This window comes from Podarcis filfolensis (genome assembly GCF_964270895.1).
Source record: "Podarcis filfolensis genome assembly, chromosome: 4".
In the NCBI taxonomy this organism is placed as follows: domain Eukaryota; kingdom Metazoa; phylum Chordata; class Lepidosauria; order Squamata; family Lacertidae; genus Podarcis; species Podarcis filfolensis.
Genome location: NC_139607.1, coordinates 54,869,636 through 54,889,230, shown reverse-complemented (window position 1 = coordinate 54,889,230; position 19,595 = coordinate 54,869,636). Strand labels below are relative to the sequence as shown.

The window sequence follows — 19,595 nt, the reverse complement described above, 5'->3', positions numbered from 1 at the left end:
CCCTGCTTTTTAAAGAAATGAAAAAAATACAACTGAATGAAAATTAAAATTAAGCGTACACATGCACGCACACAAAAATAATAATGGTAATACTAATATTGATTATTTAATTCATAATCCCTGTGAAAAATAATTATTGGAGACTAGTATCTTTTTGTATTAGTATTAATTTCTGACTAGTATTAATTTCTGAGTTAATCCAAAAGCCACTTTGGAATCTCACCTATCTCTAGTGGTAACATTTAACTAATACATTTTACACAGTATAATTTCTATTGCTTTTTGAAGAATTATTACTCTCATGTGTCAGTCGTGTTATATATGAGTGAGTTTCATAACAGGAAACCTGACATTAAGTGAGGTCTTATATATTTAAAATGTGAAATTTGAAATATAGCTGAAATGCTCAGTCTGGTCAGGAACAAAAAAGGGTGAAGTATCCACACACTAAATATAATATAATATAATATATAATATAATATAATATAATATAATATAATATAATATAATATAATATAATATAATAATATAATATAATATAATATAATATAATATAATATAATATAATATAATATAATATTATAATATAATATAATATAATATAATATAATATAATATAATATAATATAATAAATATCCATAATATAATAATATCTATAATATAATAATGTATAATATACACAGTTTGAGAGCAGTGGTAACTTGGTTGTGCAAGGTAGTTACCACCAATCAGTTATTAGAAATATTATTAGAAAGGTAGGAATATCTAGCAAACAAGCCAACCTAATCAAGTGGCATACTTACTTGCCGATAACAAATGCCTTCGCTGTAGGTAGAAAACTTTGAGTGAAAACAAAATCTCTATTTTGTTAAGAGTGTGTGTGTTAAATTGGTGGAAAGCAGCTTAGTGGTGGAAGCTCTGCTATCTGCTATATATGAGTTCTGTTACACATCTGCTGCACACTCTATGTTTGAATGTGCAGCAGCGCCTGTGAGACCTTTCCAGTGGAAGATGAGGTACTCTTGGGTGTATTTTTGCCATACAAATTTGCTATTCAACACTGTATTTCACTGAACCCTACATAATTAGCTTTCACCATTGCAACAAACAATTTGGCTTGCAAAACAATAGCTGTGATCAGAATTCTTACCTTTTTTTATTAAAGGTTCCCATAATTTTTGTGCAGCTGGAATTGTCTCCGCCACAGATTCCACATTTATCATACTGCAGCTTTGAGCCAATAATGCCATCACATCCTGTTCTCACGCATTTGCCGCGGACACAGACTGAATTACTGTACGGCCTGCATTCCGTTCCATCAGTCACCTGTTGGATGAAGTCACTGCTGGTTAAAACTACAGTTTTAAGATTCATTTCTGGATGATTTCTTAGTGAACATTCTTAACTTATTGGGAAGCTCAAGAGCAGGGATGGCAGGAATTCAATTCAGTTTGCATTTAAAGCTGAATCTGTCAAATTCATACTTTCCAAAACAGTATCAAGAATGAAGCACAGCTGTGTTTTCAAATTCGCAGTCATCTGAATTTTGTGATGCAGTTCGCCAACCAAACAATGTTGACAAAAAAGCATGGTTGGAGGAGTCATGACATGGTGTACTATGTCATTTGTTGTATTTACCTAATTTTAAGACCTGCTAAGGAACAGATGATTATTATCATGTCATGACACGGGTGGTGCTGTGGGTTAAACCACAGAGCCTAGGACTTGCCGATCAGAAGGTCGGCAGTTCGAATCCCCGCAACGGGGTGAGCTTCCGTTGCTCAGTCCCAGCTCCTGCCAACCTAGCAGTTTGAAAGCACATCAAAGTGCAAGTAGATAAATAGGTACTGCTCTGACAGGAAGGTAAACGGCGTTTCCGTGCACTGCTCTGGTTCGCCAGAAGCGGCTTAGTCATGCTGGCCACATGACCCGGAAGCTGTCTGATGACAAACGCCGGCTCCCTCGGCCAATAAAGCGAGATGACCGCCACAACCCCAGAGTCGGCCACAACTGGACCTAATGGTCAGGGGTCCCTTTACCTTTACCTATGTAAAACCACAGAATTCAAAGAAGGTCTTTTACCCATGTATATAGTCTGATTTCCACAGCATGCTAAGCCAAAGATTGGCTTCGTAAAACTGTGTGAGCATGCAGGTTCACAACTAACAGCTAGTAGCCCCCTTGCCCTTCCCTGGTTCTTTTTGCTACTGCACCATGCTTAGTTAAAACAAGGTTTGGCTTAGCATGTTATCTGGGGCTTGCCAGATCTGTCAGGAGGGAGAGAGAGAGAGAGAGAGAGAGAGAGAGAGAGAGAGAAGAAGAAGAAGCAACAGTCTGGCCAGGAGCTGTTGAAGATTTGGATATATAAAATCTTTCAGCTTAAACAGACCTTGGACATCCCTGCTATTCATAACACAAATATTTTGATATCTGAGAGAGAAGCAGTTATTGAAACTACACTTACCTTTTGAGAGAAAACTACATAGTAGCCAGTTCCTTTGGCTCGACAAGTGAGCTTGCAAACATCTCCCGGCAGCACTCCTGCATACTTGGGGACCCATTCTACAAAGGTTTTGACACCTTTTGCATCGGACTGGTAACCGTTTCTTGCTTCACATTGTTCCTGGCGAAAAGCTTTAGCTGGAGAAGGATGATCATTCATTACTATTTGTGTACATATATTCTCCCAATGCTAGCCTACACACAAGGTGTGCATCATTTCAAACACAAATTCACAACACTGGAAGACCCAGAATCCATCTTATCAAGGGACAGCCAATGCAAAGCTTATGGATCATATCCAACAAAACAACACATCATAGCAAACAGTATGCCACAATGTTACCATATTGTGATTCACCTGTGGAACAGCTGTCGTAGCATAAAGTAGGAAAAAACCTTGATATACTGTATATGGCCTATAGGTCTAATGTGCAACTAACACTCATCTAGTGAAGCCCTAACAGATCCTTTCAAAATCTCTCCGGGCAACTCTTCATTTCTTGGACTTCTCTTCTTCAACCACTAGATCAGATAACCACTTGCAATTGCATAAAGTGAATGTATCAATGTAGTTAACCCAGAACAGTAGTGAATGCAGTAATGTCAATTATTATTTAAACCTAGAGTCTCTGCAGAAATAGTCAAGAGTCTTTAACTATGTCACTACTGCTCTGGGTACAGTAAGAAACACCATTTGCACAACATTTAAGAAGTACCACAGTCTCTGACATTGTTATTGACTTTGATTTGTGGAAAACATACCATTGGCAGGACACGGCAGGACATTACAGGAGCGGTAGATTGCCCTCTTTCCTGTGCAGTACCGGCCATTGTTTCTAGGTGCAGGGTTATTGCAGTGACGATATGCAAACTGAACACCTCCACCACATGTGCGAGAGCACTGTCCCCATGGTCCCCAGGAACCCCAGTTCCCATGGTTTGAAGCCTGAAATATAAAGGATAAAGGTTATCAAAGCTCATCAGCCAAACTTGGAGAAGAAACACAACTTCCAAATTCACTGGCATTTGTGTCCCTGTTTTCTAATTGCATTCATTTCTTTCTCTGCGTCTTTTTCTCTTTTACTGAAACTAGAAATCTTGATGTCGGTATTCAGTGTCCAAGTTCAGTGTCCAATATAGTGCCACTGTATTCTGCTCTGGTTAGACCTCACCTGGAGTACTGTGTCCAGTTCTGGGCACCACAGTTCAAGAAGGACACTGACAAACTGGAACGTGTCCAGAGGAGGGCAACCAAAATGGTCAAAGGCCTGGAAACGATGCCTTATGAGGAACGGCTAAGGGAGCTGGGCATGTTTAGCCTGGAGAAGAGGAGGTTAAGGGGTGATATGATAGCCATGTTCAACTATATAAAAGGATGTCACATAGAGGAGGGAGAAAGGTTGTTTTCTGCTGCTCCAGAGAAGCGGACACGGAGCAATGGTTCCAAACTACAAGAAAGAAGATTCCACCTAAACATTAGGAAGAACTTCCTGACAGTAAGAGCTGTTCGGCAGTGGAATTTGCTGCCAAAGAGTGTGGTGGAGTCTCCTTCTTTGGAGGTCTTTAAGCAGAGGCTTGACAACCATATGTCAGGAGTGCTCTGATGGTGTTTCCTGCTTGGCAGGGGATTGGACTCGATGGCCCTTGTGGTCTCTTCCAACTCTATGATTCTATGATTCTATTCTATGATTCTAAGTTCAGAGGCAGCATGCCACTGACTACCAACAGCTGGTATTCAACAAAAGGACAGAGCTGTTGCCTTCCTGACCTGCTTCTCAGCTTCTCTTGAGGCATCTGATTGGCCACTGTGTGGTATGCTACACTAGATGGAACATTGGTCAAATCCGGCAGGGCATTTCTTGTGTTCTCCTGCCCTTAGCGTGTTACCTTTTCAATATTCCATATTGGATCAGAATCAAACTAGGTGAGTACTGCAAAATGTTGCATTCTAGTGCAGGATAAAGGTAACACTAAGGTCACAAGGAGTTTGTGTTTCTAAAACCAAGGACTACAAGGTAAGGAAGAACTCAGAGTTAACACCCAATTTGATCCTGGGGCAGCCATTGTACCAGCAGCTATGTCAGGTTCTCCCACTCTGGTGCAGATACAATCACTTGGCTGTGCACTAACAGCCCATAATCAACCAACCAGGTAACATACTGTCATGGCACATGTATCCAGAAACTGTTCCAATTCCAGTAAGTTTGGTTCCAGTGAAGGCAGGAGCCCCTATCATGTGTTGTTAAAATGCTAGACTACAGGACCAGCATGTTCTGTGGCTGTTAGAGAGCTCGAGAATTCTTTTTAACCCAAGTGAGCAGGTAAGAGGTCCAGTATCAACTGTATCCTAACAAAGAAAAGTGGGATGCCTAGACTAATACCTTGTTCTGTTGATGATTAATTTCCCTTGAATTCTCACTCAAAACAGGCCACAGCATGATTGGGCCTTGTACACTTTCATATGGTTTGATCATTAAAGTAGCAACATACCGAGTAATATTTTTTCTTCGTTTTATCAACACATTTCCCCTGAAGGCAGATCCTTCCTTTTCCGCATGGCGTCCCCTCCACAGCAGGGAGTTTTTTGGTCAAACACACCATCTGACCTTGGCGAACAACCGCACACCACAGACGAGAGCACACATCCATTCCAGGACACACTGTGTATTCAGACCCAAATGCCAGCTTGCATTGACGAATGGCATCATATGTTTGTCCTGGAAGCTCCTCAGGGCCCAAGATCTGTTTTCGTGGTTGATCCAGTAAACAGTTACCTGAAAGGACAACCCAGTTTATAATTTGCTTCCTCTCTATGATGCTTGCCATACCTCTGAAGCTTCCAAACTAGATAAAGTGATCAAGAGTTTGTTCCAAATCCATTCAGTTCTCCGTTGGGCTCTTGTATATCATGTGGAAACGTCTAACAGTAACCTGCTTGTGGCTATATATCCTCTGCTTTTACAATAACCTTTATTTCACAGGCTGCAATTCATAACCCATTTATTTTATTTTCTAGTAGTCCCACCAGAGTAAGTTGGTCTTTAAATTACAGATACAGAAAAAGTATTTCCCCTACTATTAAAAAAAGAAAAGATTGCTCTGGCTTGCATGTCAGTTTATAATTGGTACTATCAGCTTCAGAACCGGGCATAGGGGTTTTCGTTTCTTTTTAATTTCCGTGTACTCAAACCCACTCTGTGAGTGAGGTCTTCCATATATATCAATGGGACCTAGAGACATTTCAAAATAAACAAAGCTGTCATTTGAACATGCTGTTGAAAAGCTAAGCCTTCTTAATAAGGAAAGCCAGAAAAAGCATGATACACAGCTGTAGCCAAGGGAAACTTGTAAGAAGGGAGGAAGATTCATTAAATCAAAAACCAAATCAGCACAGGAAAGGCCACATTGGTGGCAAGTGCTCATTGGGACCCCCTAAAACCAAGGGGAGCCACAAGACCAAAGAACAAACAGTTCATGTCTATACAAATGGAAAAGAACATGGTATAAGGCATAATTATGTTATCTGTGATGTCAAGCATTGACCTGGCACCATCTCTTTGGAAAAAAAGCCAAAACAACATCAAGTAGTTGTCCTGGAAATTCAATTTTAGAGGATTTTTCTTTCTCATAGAAGTAACTGGCTCTTATGCTAATACAGGGAATTACAGCCAATCTGAAGAGCTTTCTGTCTTGTTTATAACCCTTGTAAGAGTCCTGTGTGGGTGCCTGTGGTTCAGCGAAGCTTCATTTCTCTTGAGCCAAAATAGATTACCACAACCTGTCTCTCGCTGCAAGCATTGCCAACTTACACTTGATGATGGATGAAAGCATGCAGAATATAAATACCTCCCAACTTCAGGGACTTTGAAAACATAATTGGGATAAAGGTCTATATTTCAGAACATTTCTTTTTAATAAAATCAATGATACCTCACTGCCATAAACAGAACTCAACCACCATGATTATTTGTCCCCCCATGATACAATTTTAGTTAAAACACCCTTCTGCATCATCACTTATTTCTCTCCTCAAGTTTATAACTTTATCAGCTCTCTGATGACCCTGAGCCAGCATGCAGGATATAACTTTTACCTCAGGCATATTTCACTGCATTTAAAAAATAAACTAATGTGTCCTTGCTACTTGATGATACATTGTTGTGAAATAAAACACCCCTGGGTTATCTTGTGCATGCTGAACTGTGCTTGGAGAATGAATAGGATAAGGAGACCAAACAACTTATCATCTATATATTTTGAAAAGTTGCTTGTTCGCTATGAATTTGGACACATCTTAAGATAAAACCAAATTTTGCATTATGGTTCCTGAGATCAAGGAGCAGGATTTTTTTTGTTTGGTCTATATCTGGATGGGACGCTGGTGGGACACGGGTGGCGCTGTGGGTAAAACCTCAGCACCTAGGACTTGCCGATCGCATGGTCGGCGGTTCGAATCCCCGCGGCGGGGTGAGCGCCCGTCGTTCGGTCCCAGCTCCTGCCCACCTAGCAGTTTGAAAGCACAATTAAGTGCAAGTACATAAATAGGTACTGCTTTATAGTGGGAAGGTAAACGGCGTTTCCGTGTGCTGCTCTGGTGCCGGTTCACCAGAGCAGCTTTGTCACGCTGGCCACGTGACCCGGAAGTGTCTGCGGACAGCGCTGGCTCCCGGCCTCTAGAGTGAGATGAGCACACAACCCTAGAGTCTGTCAAGACTGGCCCGTACGGGCAGGGGTACCTTTACCTTTACCTATATCTGGATACAATTGGGCATCATTTTGAATCAAGACAGTGGAATAAATATTTCAAAACCACTGATTCTAATAACGAATTTAAAAATGGCCCTGTTTTTTGGCTTCTTAGAATTCTTGAGCAGTGCTAGATGCAAGGCTACTAGTCTATGAAAAACATTTACAACATATACAGTTGCTACCTTTATATAGTCCACTGTATATGGTCCACAATATACAGCATGGCTAACACTGGAGTAATGTTGTGATTCTACACTAGGCTAGCAGCAAAGTCAACAAAACAATCATCTCAGTAGTTGTTTCTAATATGGAAATCCACACACAGCTAACAGCATCCTTCAAACAAGCATACTTTTGCCTGGGAAAATGCCAGAACTGCACAGCAAAATAAAATCTGCCATTCCTATAATATAAGCCAAGTCCATAGCCCTGTGGTTGGGAGAAGACATGTAGGCAGACCCACCCCACCTCAGAAGAAATGCTGGAATCCTGTGTCCCTTGGGCCAAAGCTGGTCAACCACCCACTCCTGTCTTAACCACACTGTACTCTTCATATTACTGTAGTCTCAAAGCAGCCTAACATACAACACATATGTTTGCCTCCCTTTTCTCACAGCCATGCACATGGCAAAGCAAACCAAACCATGTAATCTGGCACTGTGGGGCCATAGGATGGTGGAAAAGTAATGGCTCAGTACACAAGAAGTCCCCGGGTACAATGTCCTATGAGACATGTCAGGGAAAAACCACATACATTCACTGCAGTGCATCAAAAGAGCCAATTACAGTAATTGGCCCAACAGTATTATTCAAGTCTATCTTAACTATGGCCCAGGAGGCAGTGAAGATTTCTAAATTTCGTCTTGCTTTTAATCTGTCCAGGGTTTTTAACCTTCTGTCTTGGCTCTGTAATATTGTAAACTGACCTGCTTACAGCTGTGGGTGCTAAAGCCCCACAAGATTCCCATTTATAGCTTCAGTATTAAAAATAAATCTGAGGACTTTACTCAAAGCTTCAACTTGTATCTGAAGGTTCCTCCCCCTGGTCTTTGTGTTTTCTAGAAGTGCACAAAGTGAACTTTCTGGATAATAGATAAGGGGTGCAAAATGCCCAGAAACTTAACATCGGGGGCCTCTGTCAAATAAGGATTAAATGCAAGGATTAAACTGTTCCTTTTCTCAAAAACATTCTGTCTCAGTTCTTGGATAAACACATTTAGACACTACAAACAAGCTTCTTCATTGCTTTAAATGTTCCAATTAATGAGTTAAAACAGTATTTTTGGTAGCTCAGCATGTGACCCTCAATATTTACTCACCACATTGTTTATTCTAACAATAAACAGAAAAATAAGCCAGCTACTTTGCAAGTTTGCAATGTGTGTGGATTGAGAAATGCCAATGGCGGTCTATGATGAGGCAGCTGCTCAGAAGCCAGCTGGTGGCTGCAAGTAACCATGAAGGCTGTGCTTGAGAAACACTCTATTGACCACACATAGAACTGCTCAAGATTAAGTCTATGGCACTACTGCAGAAAGACGTAGTGGAAGGTTCTAGTTAGGCTTATGCATTCACCCAGGAACAATATCCAAAACACAATAACAACAATAGGGACGGGGGGAGGGGAGCTAACAAGACAGCCATCCACAAAGTCCACAGCAGCTATACTGACATATGGGAATCATGATGACACTTGCCAACAGTGTCTCCCTATTAGGCATGCATGGAAGGCATAAATTGCACATAGTCTGCCGTGCATTGACAACAGTGCCTGATCTGTTAGGCCATGCCGTGGCCAATGGTGAGGAGGCTAGGCTGTAGGACCCATACAGATTTCTGGGGCAGGAGATGGGGATCTTCAAGTTCTGCTGCATCCTTCTATGCAGACAATGTGTGTAAGAGTGAACGCCACACATCTCCCATAATGGAAGAGTTGCTTGAGCACCTCAATGTGCCTTTTCCTGCACATTTTCCAGCTCTGCAGCATTCATTTTGAGAAGCAGCAACCAGCAATGTATGTCGTATTCCAAGGGTGATTGCACCACAGATTTATATGAAGGCACTGGTCACTTTATTTTTAGTCCCGTTTCTAATAATCCCTAACACGGAATTTGTCTTTCCCACCACTGCCACACACGGGGTCATGTTTTCATGGGCCAGTTCTCCACAACCTACAGATCTCGTCCCTGGCGAGTCTTTGTGTCTCACTGCCTCCACATGCTTCTTTTTGGGAGCTCAAAAACAATAGTGTGTTTCGGAGGTGGGGGGAAGGGAGAGACAACAGAAGGCAGGGTTGGCGTGCAGGAATCCTACTCTCAACACACACATGTAAGAGCAGAAAGGAGACACATTATAGGATTTTTGTTATCCTGGGAGTGAACCCTGTAACACACATCTTCTGCAAGTATCATGTTGATTGTGCATACTGTGCCTTTAACTGAATCCTCCTCCACCACAGTTCCTACTTGCATTCTCATGTTTCATAGATGGTGATGCAGCAGAAGCAGCTGGCCAGCTAGGGGAAGAGCTGCTATGCTAGCTTCCTAGTAGGTAGGTCGCTGTTGCTTTCTGGGAGGGAGGGGAGAAAGTGACAGGGAGGTAAAGGTGGTGCAAATGCATGGGTAGAGCCAATCCGGCACTCCTGCCAACGTGTCTGCACTCTGCTGACCTCCCCAGTGCTTCCTTCTCCTGCCACCTGCCAGGAAACTAGCATAGTGACTCCACCTCACAAGTTGCTTCTTCGGGACATTCACACATCTTAATGTATGAGTGTGGCTCATGGACTCTTGATGGTGTGCTATGATTGGCTTCTGCATCTCCCACCATTAGTGATAGTGGGAAGAGGGTATGGAGGGGGGGGGGAGTTCTCCTGAGCTCTCCACCACCTCTTGTGAGTGCTTATTTTCATATAACAGTTATTTTGTTGATGCCAACAGGGGAGTTGGGGCCTAGCCTAGGGGAGAATAAGAATCAGACTAAGCCACCCATTCGTCTCAGAATGAGACCCCTATCCATTGCTTCTCCTTATGCCATTCTAATTACATTTGCACAAAACTTACACTGACTTTAACCTTATGTTAAATCTTGTGACCATACCATTACAACTTACCAAGCTGGTGTGATTTGGAGCTACACTAGCGAATGGACTTTTGCTGCAATCCCATCCTTGTCCAGCTAATGTTAACTTGGATAAGACTGCAATGCAATGTGTTTAAGACTACACTAAAGGAGTGTAGATATACTATGGGAAATACAACTGTAGATCTTTAATAAATGCCTTATAAAATTGCAGAAAGTTAATAATACTACTACTAATAATAAAACTAATAACCCATTTGGCTGTGTTAGAGGCAGTTATCGACAAATAATAACGGGATGAAACATACCATTGCACACAGCACTCAAAACCATCCTACACAATGTTGCCTTTTACAAGTGCTGCATGCATATAGTATGTTTTTCATCCATAAGGATTTCAGTTTCCATAACAACTAGATCCATTCGTTCAGTTAGGTCATTTTTATCTAAGCATTCTGGAATTTGAAAAGGTTGTTTAAGAGCTCCAGTTGCGTTAGCAGCACAGTGAAGGATTTTAAGAGCATTTTGTTGTTGTTAAGGAGAAGCTGGGAAAGAACACTGAAATACTAATATTAGCTAAATAAATCAAACTGTCAGCTTTTGAAGCAGGGCTGTCTTCTGAAAAGACGTGGAAACCTGAGTTGAAATCTCTATTTAGCCCCTGATGCCTTGGGCAAGTCACTTTGCTCAATTTTAGTTCTCCACCTGCCAGCTGGTGATAAAAGTGGCCTACAGTGGTACCTTGGGTTACATACACTTCAGGTTACATATGCTTCAGGTTACAGACTCCGCTAACCCAGAAATAGTACCTCAGGTTAAGAACTTTGCTTCAGGATGAGAACAGAAATCGTGCTCCGGTGGTGCGGCGGCAGCGGGAGGCCCCATTAGCTAAAGTGGTGCTTCAGGTTAAGAACGTTTTCAGATTAAGAACAGACCTCCAGAATGAATTAAGTACTTAACCTGAGGTACCACTGTACTTCACACTGTTGTAAATAATCTACCTATTTGCAATCCTTTTGGTATTTGCTATTACTACTTATTTTTATCTACCAGTATTACTAATACAACCTCTCACTGCTGTTTACTATTCCTACTACAGCTTTTCCTCCTCATTTAGGTAGCGGTAGCAGAGTGTCAGGGGCTGTACTTCATTGCATTTAGGAGTCAGATAGCAATTATTGTAATAAAATGAAGAATGTTAAAGAAAAGTGAAAGTAACTTCAATTCTAATTAGAATAACAAACACATATTTTATAAATTAGAGTTAAAATGTTTTTTTAAAAAATAAAGTTCCTAGCAGCACATAATGTCCAGCATGATATAGGACACTAAGATATCCATACATACCATGGCCATCATCCAGAAATTCTGTTATTGTTGCTGAAGTGCATTTGGACCAGGGTTTAGAAGCATCAATGCTTGTTAAGATGGAAGACATAAGCCTCTTATCTTCCATGGAACCAAAGTTCTCCTCACAGAATTTGGAGTCGTCATGGGAAAGTCCAAGGAGATGTCCTGAAGGAAGGAAACAGAACAGCATCTCAGTCTTAATACTCCTTTTAAATTAAAATATCCACCCAACTATTGATTCATTAGTCATTTATTTAAGAATGAGGGGACAAAAAAGCAGCTTGTCGAATAAACCTGCCACTATGTTATTTCGGATTATACTTGCAAAGCTTTATGAATGTGATTGGGACTATAAAGTTGGATATAAATATTCTAAATGAACTGAGTAATAGAATTGTAGAGTTGGAAGGGACCACGATGGGTCCAACTCCCTGCAACTCAGGAATCTTTTTGCCCAACTTGAGGCTTAAGCCCATAACCCTGAGATTAAGTTTCTCATGCTCTACTGACTGAGCTATCCTCAGAATCAGTATTTCATTTATTTAGTCATTTAAAATATTTCTTAATCACCCTCAAGCAGGAGATTCCTGGGCAGTGTACAAAAGTGTGATGAAAACTATCCACATATCCAACAAAAACAAAAGATAACTCAACAAAAAAGGTAGTAGAGCAAACACAAAAAACCAAGGACCAAAGAAAGCAGTTCCAGTTAAAATAATCTAATCTAGGGAAATAGGAAAGTCCTAATCTGGCATCAAAAAGATTGCAATGTCAATGTGAGGCATTTTTCCTTGAGAAGGCCATTCTGAACCAGCACCACAGAAATGACCACATCTATTTAGATCGTTATACACAGTGTGATATTAACGTAGAGAACCAGTAAGTTTTATTCTAGATATAAAACTATAGATATTTATAGCTTAGTGTTTGTATAGTGCTTGTACCCCCCTGCCAGGTACAAGCAACTCCCCATTTACACAGGGGTTGCGTTCCAAGACACATAAGCTCTGCACAGTATAATGTGAGACCAAGGTCTACTGCTCAATATTGCTGCATACTGCTGCAGATGATCCTGGCTATAATGTGCTATAGAGGAGAAGATGAAGTGCAAGCAAGATGCTTCATGTCAGGGATGCTTGCTACACAAATCTGATAATGCAAGCTAGTGAAAGAACTCACACACCACAAAGGAATATGTGCTGCCCCTGCTTCCAAGCTGCTAGCAGTAGGAACTGAGCACATATCTCTCCTGAGACTTCAGCAAGGGGCATATAGATTTTAACACATCTCATTCTAAAGAAGGACTTCGTCCCACAGTTGACAGAAGAAGTAGCATTACTGTATTACTGGCCTACAAATGGCACATCCTTGTAGCTTCAACTGCAACTCACTGGGAAACACTAGATGGTGTGGGAGATTGTTTCTAAGATCTAGAGTGGGGTGGCAAACGAAAAGGTGCATCACACACACAAAAATGGTTTCCCCTTAGTTGCTGTCCACGGGATGAGGGTGGCGCTGTGGGTTAAACCACAGAGCCTAGGACTTGCCGGTAAGAAGGTCAGTTCGAATCCCTGTGACGGGGTGAGCTCACATTGCTCGGTCCCTGCCCCTGCCAACATAGCAGTTCAAAAGCACGTCAAAGTGCAAGTAGATCAATAGGTACCACTCTGGCAGGAAGGTAAACGGCGTTTTTGTGTGCGCTGCTCTGGTTCGCCAGAAGCGGCTTAGTCATGCTGGCCACATGACCCGGAAGCTGTACGCCAGCTCCCTCGGCCGATAAAGTGAGATGAGCGCCGCAACCCCAGAGTCGGTCACGACTGGACCTAATGGTCAGGGGTCCCTTTACCTTTACCTAGTTGCTGTCATTCCATGCTACCACATTGCTTAATCTCACTTCTCTCGACACCTCCCTTATTTATCCCTGAGGGAACATCCGGGGAAAATTTCCCCTTTCAAATCACTGCCATTTCGGAGATAATGCTCTGAAATCACCAGAAAACTTTCAGCACAGTACTCAGCATGTACTATGCTTCTGTATACTATGGACTCCTGAAACAAACAACAACAAAAAGGGCCTGACATGTAACCATGGGCCAGACTGCACCCTTTATCAAGTTGTGGATTCGTATACTTCCAACAGATTTGAATTTTTTTTAAGACAGAGGCTCTGTATAGTCTTCTTTCTCTGTCAGTGCCAAAAAATCTTGAAAGGCCATCCTGAAACAAAGGATGCCTTTAAGAAACATGAAGACAGTGCTGGCTTTGCTGTCTCCATGGCTGATGTTATCACAGAGAGTGCATCAAACTCATGGAATGAGTGGCACCAGGATGCTCTACTCACTGTTTTAAAGGCACTGCAGGCAGGCGGCACTCAACACTTCAATGAATTCTGAGGTAACTGAGCTCTTATTATAGTCATTTGCAACTGACATCAAGCTTGTTCTGAAAAAGCCAGTGATATGTTAATGAGCTGGTTTTAGTAAAACCTGGGAATGTGGTGTCCCGAGAAAAAGGTGCGTCTGCACTGGAAGTGCCAAGCTCTGTCAGGCATGTTGGTAGGCAGAGGAATCGCTTACCTGGAAGCATCCTATATATGTATACTGTGGAAAGATGCCCATGACTTTGGGGTTTGAACAATGTGTTATCGTAGTTTAATTTCAAGATTTGGACATTTAACAGATTCTGAAACATTTCTTATAAAGGGAAACGCAACAAAGTAATTAAAATAAATGAAATTATATTGGGCTTATATATTATAGAAAACTGGTATGAAAACAGCCAAGATAGATTTGGGATGGGTAATTCTACTTGATAAGTGGAATTGGATTTGGCATAATTTTCCTCAGCAAACAGTCCTTAAGGGAAGTTTTTACATGTTTCCATTCCATTGGCACGTAACACTACTACATCCTTATCGGATAAATAGAACCGGCTGTTGGTGGTGCAAAGATGCAAGTGCTGGGATGCAGATTTTTTTTTAAGTGTCCTAAAATAAGAAAATTCTGGGGGATAAAACCAGGGGAGTGATCCTATCTAACAGTTATGCTTGAGGAGTGCAACAGGATCACTACTAAATTCATTTGCACTGATGCAACAATATACGGACAAAGTGAAATCTATGCCAGTGAGCAGTATCACTTTGCCTGTGGGATCCTGTCACAAAGAAAAGTAGGCCCACTCACAGGTCACTCCCATCTTCTGTGCCAGAATAATGGTATGCTAACAAAATAGATGGTTTAAGTAAAACCATTCCCATTGGGGAGACATACTGGTACATGGTAGATTTGGAAGCCTATCCAAACCTCCTTCAGTTGGCCCATGTGTCTGCTTTGACTGGCTAAAATACTGTACTATCTCAGGTGTGTGTCTGTGTGTATGGCAATTCCCCTGGAATTTGGGACGTGTTTTACACTAAAGGTGTTCTGTCCTACTAAGTTTCAGCACCAAACACAGTCCCGTGAGCACTGGTCCACACAGCTAGGCACCCTCAGTTGCATGGGAGAAGGTTAAAATGAGTAACGAATTTGAGCATGTTGTATTTGTTCAAAACAGACTTCAATTCTACATGTTTTAGCTCTGTGCTAAATATTTCTACTTCGATGTCTAGAAATGTGCCAAGATTATTATGAAAAGCATGATTGTAACATTACACAGCTGACACCTAACAGAACAGTGGTTACATGACCAACTTTTAGGGTATGTGTGTCCATATTTATAGAAGTTGTGAAGTTCATGTTGATTTTCCATTAGCTAAATCAAAGCTATACATTAAGGACTTATTCCACGACAACTTGCAGCATTATTTGGGTTTATTTCTCTTACCTCCCCCAACCCCCTTGCAACTGAAGCAATGCCCTTCAGTTGTACAAGCAGCTCTGTGATTAGATATTCTCTCTGCTCAGTTACTTTAGGAACTGATTGCAGCAACCACATATTTTCACTTAATAGGTTGAAAACATCATAGCACAACTGAAGGGGCCTCACCAAAAATATTTGGGTTGGAATTTTTGTTGCTGCAATTGCATGCTTAGAGAACCCTGGATTGTATCTGAAGCTTTTTTCTTTTCTTTTTAAAGGAAAGGTGGTTGTAGTGGTAACAAGGAATATTCCTGGTGCTTACGTTTGCTGACAGATTTTAGAGTTTGATTTGTTGGTTCATTGATATTTTGCCTTGTTGTATTTAGCCCTTTTTTCATTCTGAAGTTTCTTTTAAGATATTATGCTTGCAACTTAGATACCATACATTTCAGTATAATCTCATAGATTTCAATTCTACTTCAATGAATCTTACATATGTAGCATAAGGTTAAGGGTGTGTGGAAAAAAGAAGTCAGCACAGTTCTTTGTTGAAAATAATTGTGTTGAATAGTTGCACAGATGAATGAATACATACATACATGTAAGGGAATCAAATGGAATGCATATATACAGGCATTCTGGTGACATGCACTGCCCGTTCATGAAAGGACCATGACAAGTCCAAAATGCATGCTCTTGTGTCAGTGGTCCTGAATCCAATTTTCCTTTAACCACTTGAAAATGGCTGGGGGTCTTGGCAGACCATTTAACAACCTTTTAAATAAGCTTAATAAACTCTAATAAACTATTTTGTTCTCCAAATCAAAGCGCATACATTACTTGCTTTTAATAACTCCCCCCCCCAGTGCTGGCATCACCAGCAAAACCAGCACCATAGTATGAAGATCAGGGGCCTTTGGCCAGGACCTTGTTTGCTGTTCAATAATTTCCTAGCAAAATGGCCTTGGTCACTGTCAGAAAGCAAGCATTCTTGACTGTTCTTCAGCCTTTCCATGAGCCACTTGAATCAGCTTTGAAGACCACGGTTTAAGTACTTCTGCTCTAAATAATGTAGGAATTTTGTTTTGTTTCTTAATACATGGCATTCAAAAGCAAATCAAAAACTGCTTTTGTTTTTGTTTCCCTGTACCTTGACCTGCAAACAGAGAAGCAGTGCAATTCCATAGTCCAATTCAACATATAGGCATGAAAATGAAGTTAAACAGAAGTGTTTGGAAAAGAATTATTACTACGCACAGGTGTACTACTTTTTATTCCATCAGAGCATTGCTGTCACTATGTTTACGCTGGACCACTGGACAGAAGCAGTGACACAGCTTGCTAAGAATGCCACACATTTTACAATATATTTACTCAGGAAATCACAGCTCGCATGAGACATCTGTTTCTCAGTGTGGCCATGACTTTTACCTAACTTACCAGCTGGCATAACTGAGGCAGCAGGATGTCAAGCTACATGCCCAGGTTGAGTCAGCCACAAAGACTATGCAGTAACTTGTTTACTTGTACATACACGGCAATGTGCTGATTTGAAAAGCAGTGTGTTAGGTATGTTCCTTGCAAGCTACACACCAAGAAGTGATGCTTGTTGCAGGCTGCAGTCTTCTAACCTTTTGGGTAACCAGGGCTGGCTACAGCATCAGACATCTTTGGGCACCACTGAAACCTACCCTGGACCCCCTTTAAGAAAATTTCCTGGCCTGGTGCTATGAGCAGCACCTGGCAGCTGGATCTAACTGGCATGTCATTTAACATGACAGTGGAGCATAGTGGGAAATTAAAATGAGATTGTCCAGTTACACCTTTATGAATTGGTGCACTGCTGCTACTTGCCACCATGGCCAGACAAGACTGCCAGAGCCCATCAAGGGAGAGAGGCAGCCAATCAGAGGGCACATTGCCCCCTCAAATCTGGCATCAGCCTTGGCCTGAGGCTAATGATATGCAGATAAGGATTTTTTAATGTTAAGGTATTAAAACAGTAAAGCTTTAGTGCTAAACACACATGGTATGATCCTGAATACCAGTCAGCTACTAAGATGCTTGTCGTATTAGAAAACTCTCTCCCTGCCCCTGTTATATTTTGCCACACACACAGAGGTCATATTTCTTCAAGGTCAAATTTCAACATCAAGATGCTAACATTTAATGGGAGTCTAATATCATATTGTTTACTAATGCCACTGCTTGCTTTGCAGTAAAAATATAATAGATACTGACATCCATGCTTATCATACATTCATCCCCCCCCTTCAAACATAGATTCCAAGAGCTGAGGTCAATCTCGGTTTCCTGCTGCTTTCCTGAGGGCAGGGATACTGAGATTTGGCTCTGGATATCTGGCTGAGGTTTCGAGCTCTGCTGTGTAACTTTTGAAAACATGACCTCTCTTAATCTAATCATCCACAGAGGGTACATTCACACAGAGATCAGCACAAACTTTAACCACAGCCAAACTCAAGTGGAGATGCTGTTGTGTCTGAAGTACTTCCATGGTCTTGGCTAGAATTGTTCGCTTTGATTTTCACATGCCTGAGTTCCCATTAAAAATCACTTCACAGCCTCTGTAACTGCAAGACTGGATTCTGCTTTTAAAAACACTCAAGAATATCAGCAGTAGAAAAAGTATTGAAGAGCCCCATTATTCTGAAGCAATGGAGTTTCCTTCTCGTCTGACATGCCAATTACAGAACAGAACAGCCTTCATTGAAAGGGGAAATTTCATGCCACCATGTCCGTACAGCAGGTGGGACAATTATTGCCCTTACAAGTTAATGAAAACAGACCTGGGCAAGCTAAGAATTTGTAGTCAAAGTTTAAACTGGCATTAATCAGCAACCTTTTGCAAAGGTCGTGCCCAAGGCTGAAAGCAACAGTTGAAGTCTCTGCCCTATCGCTCACCTCTCACCATGGCTTAATGCTGAGTGCTCGTCTTTTCTCTTTGCCCGAGTAAGCATGTTTATGGGGGCTTAGCCCAAATGCTTTGCTCGCACCAGAAGCTTAAATGGGGAACTTTTCAAAGAAGTAACAATGCGAATGCATTAAATATTTTCTTCCCACAGATGTCAGCAGAGCAGCTGTGGGTTAATTATAGTCTCTGGGTTTTTAGAAAAGCCACAGAGCCTGATTCAGACACCTGGATATTTGCCCAAACTTTATCTCTCCCAGGGGAAGGCCAAGATGAAAGCTAGACATCCTTCACAATTGTTTCTTTTGCCCATAAGGACTCCAAAAGATTTGCTCCTGTCTAGCCTAGGGCTTGCTCTTATCTAAGCTATCCTGACAAGCCTTCAACTCAAAAAGCTCCCTGTTCAGCACAGGCGTTAAAAAAAGAAGAAGCAACAGTGGATTTTATAATGTTTTCGCATGCACTTTTCAAATAATAAACTACCCATACAGAACACAGTGTTTGCTCAAAGCAGTGCATGCTGCTATTAGGTTAAGCATTGTGTATAAATTACTGAATCACAGATTTGAATGCACCTGTTACAGAGGACGTTGACTACATTCTACACACACACACACAAACTTACACCAATGCCATCAGGAAAAAGAAAGCTATTGACAGCAGACTGCCTTTGCTTTGCATTCTATCCTGTGATTCAGCAGGGCATCTTCCTATTTTCATCTCCCTTGACGTCTGTACCATCTCTACTGTACCAGCCTTGCCATTTATCTCATACAGAGATCCACCTGTGATGCCTCTACTGAGTTGGGCCACTAGCTCGAACCATATTACACCGGTTATTAAATATATGCATTAGTTGGTGTTTTGTTTCTGGACTGAATTCTGATTTTTACAAATAACATATAAAGTCCTGAACAGTGTGGGGCCTAACTATTTGAGGGAGTACCTCTCTCTTTATGTTCTCGCCTATTAGTTGGCATCTTCCAGTGAGACTCTCCTTACTGCCCTGCCACTGGAAAATTCAGAAACCAGGTGAAAGTGTTCGGACATTAGTGCCACTGTAATCTGAAATTCTTGAGCCCTAGAAGTGGAGAGAGAGAGCCTGAACTCCGCTGAAAAGGCCAAGTCTGTTACTTGGGGGTGCTCCTTGATACGGCTTTGTCACTTGAGGCCCAGGTAGCCGCAGAG

At 41.4% G+C, this 19,595-nt stretch overlaps 1 protein-coding gene across 1 annotated transcript in view; it reads right to left on the bottom strand.

Moving 5' to 3' along the window:
• Positions 1–19,595, bottom strand: part of ADAMTS5 (ADAM metallopeptidase with thrombospondin type 1 motif 5) — a 51,438-nt gene that overhangs the window by 9,933 nt on the left and 21,910 nt on the right. The window contains exons 3-7 of the mRNA XM_083611285.1: positions 11,678–11,845; positions 4,994–5,277; positions 3,266–3,449; positions 2,466–2,641; positions 1,152–1,327 (exon numbers count right to left, since the gene is read on the bottom strand). Coding sequence (XP_083467411.1) covers positions 1,152–1,327; positions 2,466–2,641; positions 3,266–3,449; positions 4,994–5,277; positions 11,678–11,845 — 988 coding nt within the window. The remainder of the gene's footprint in view (positions 1–1,151; positions 1,328–2,465; positions 2,642–3,265; positions 3,450–4,993; positions 5,278–11,677; positions 11,846–19,595) is intronic.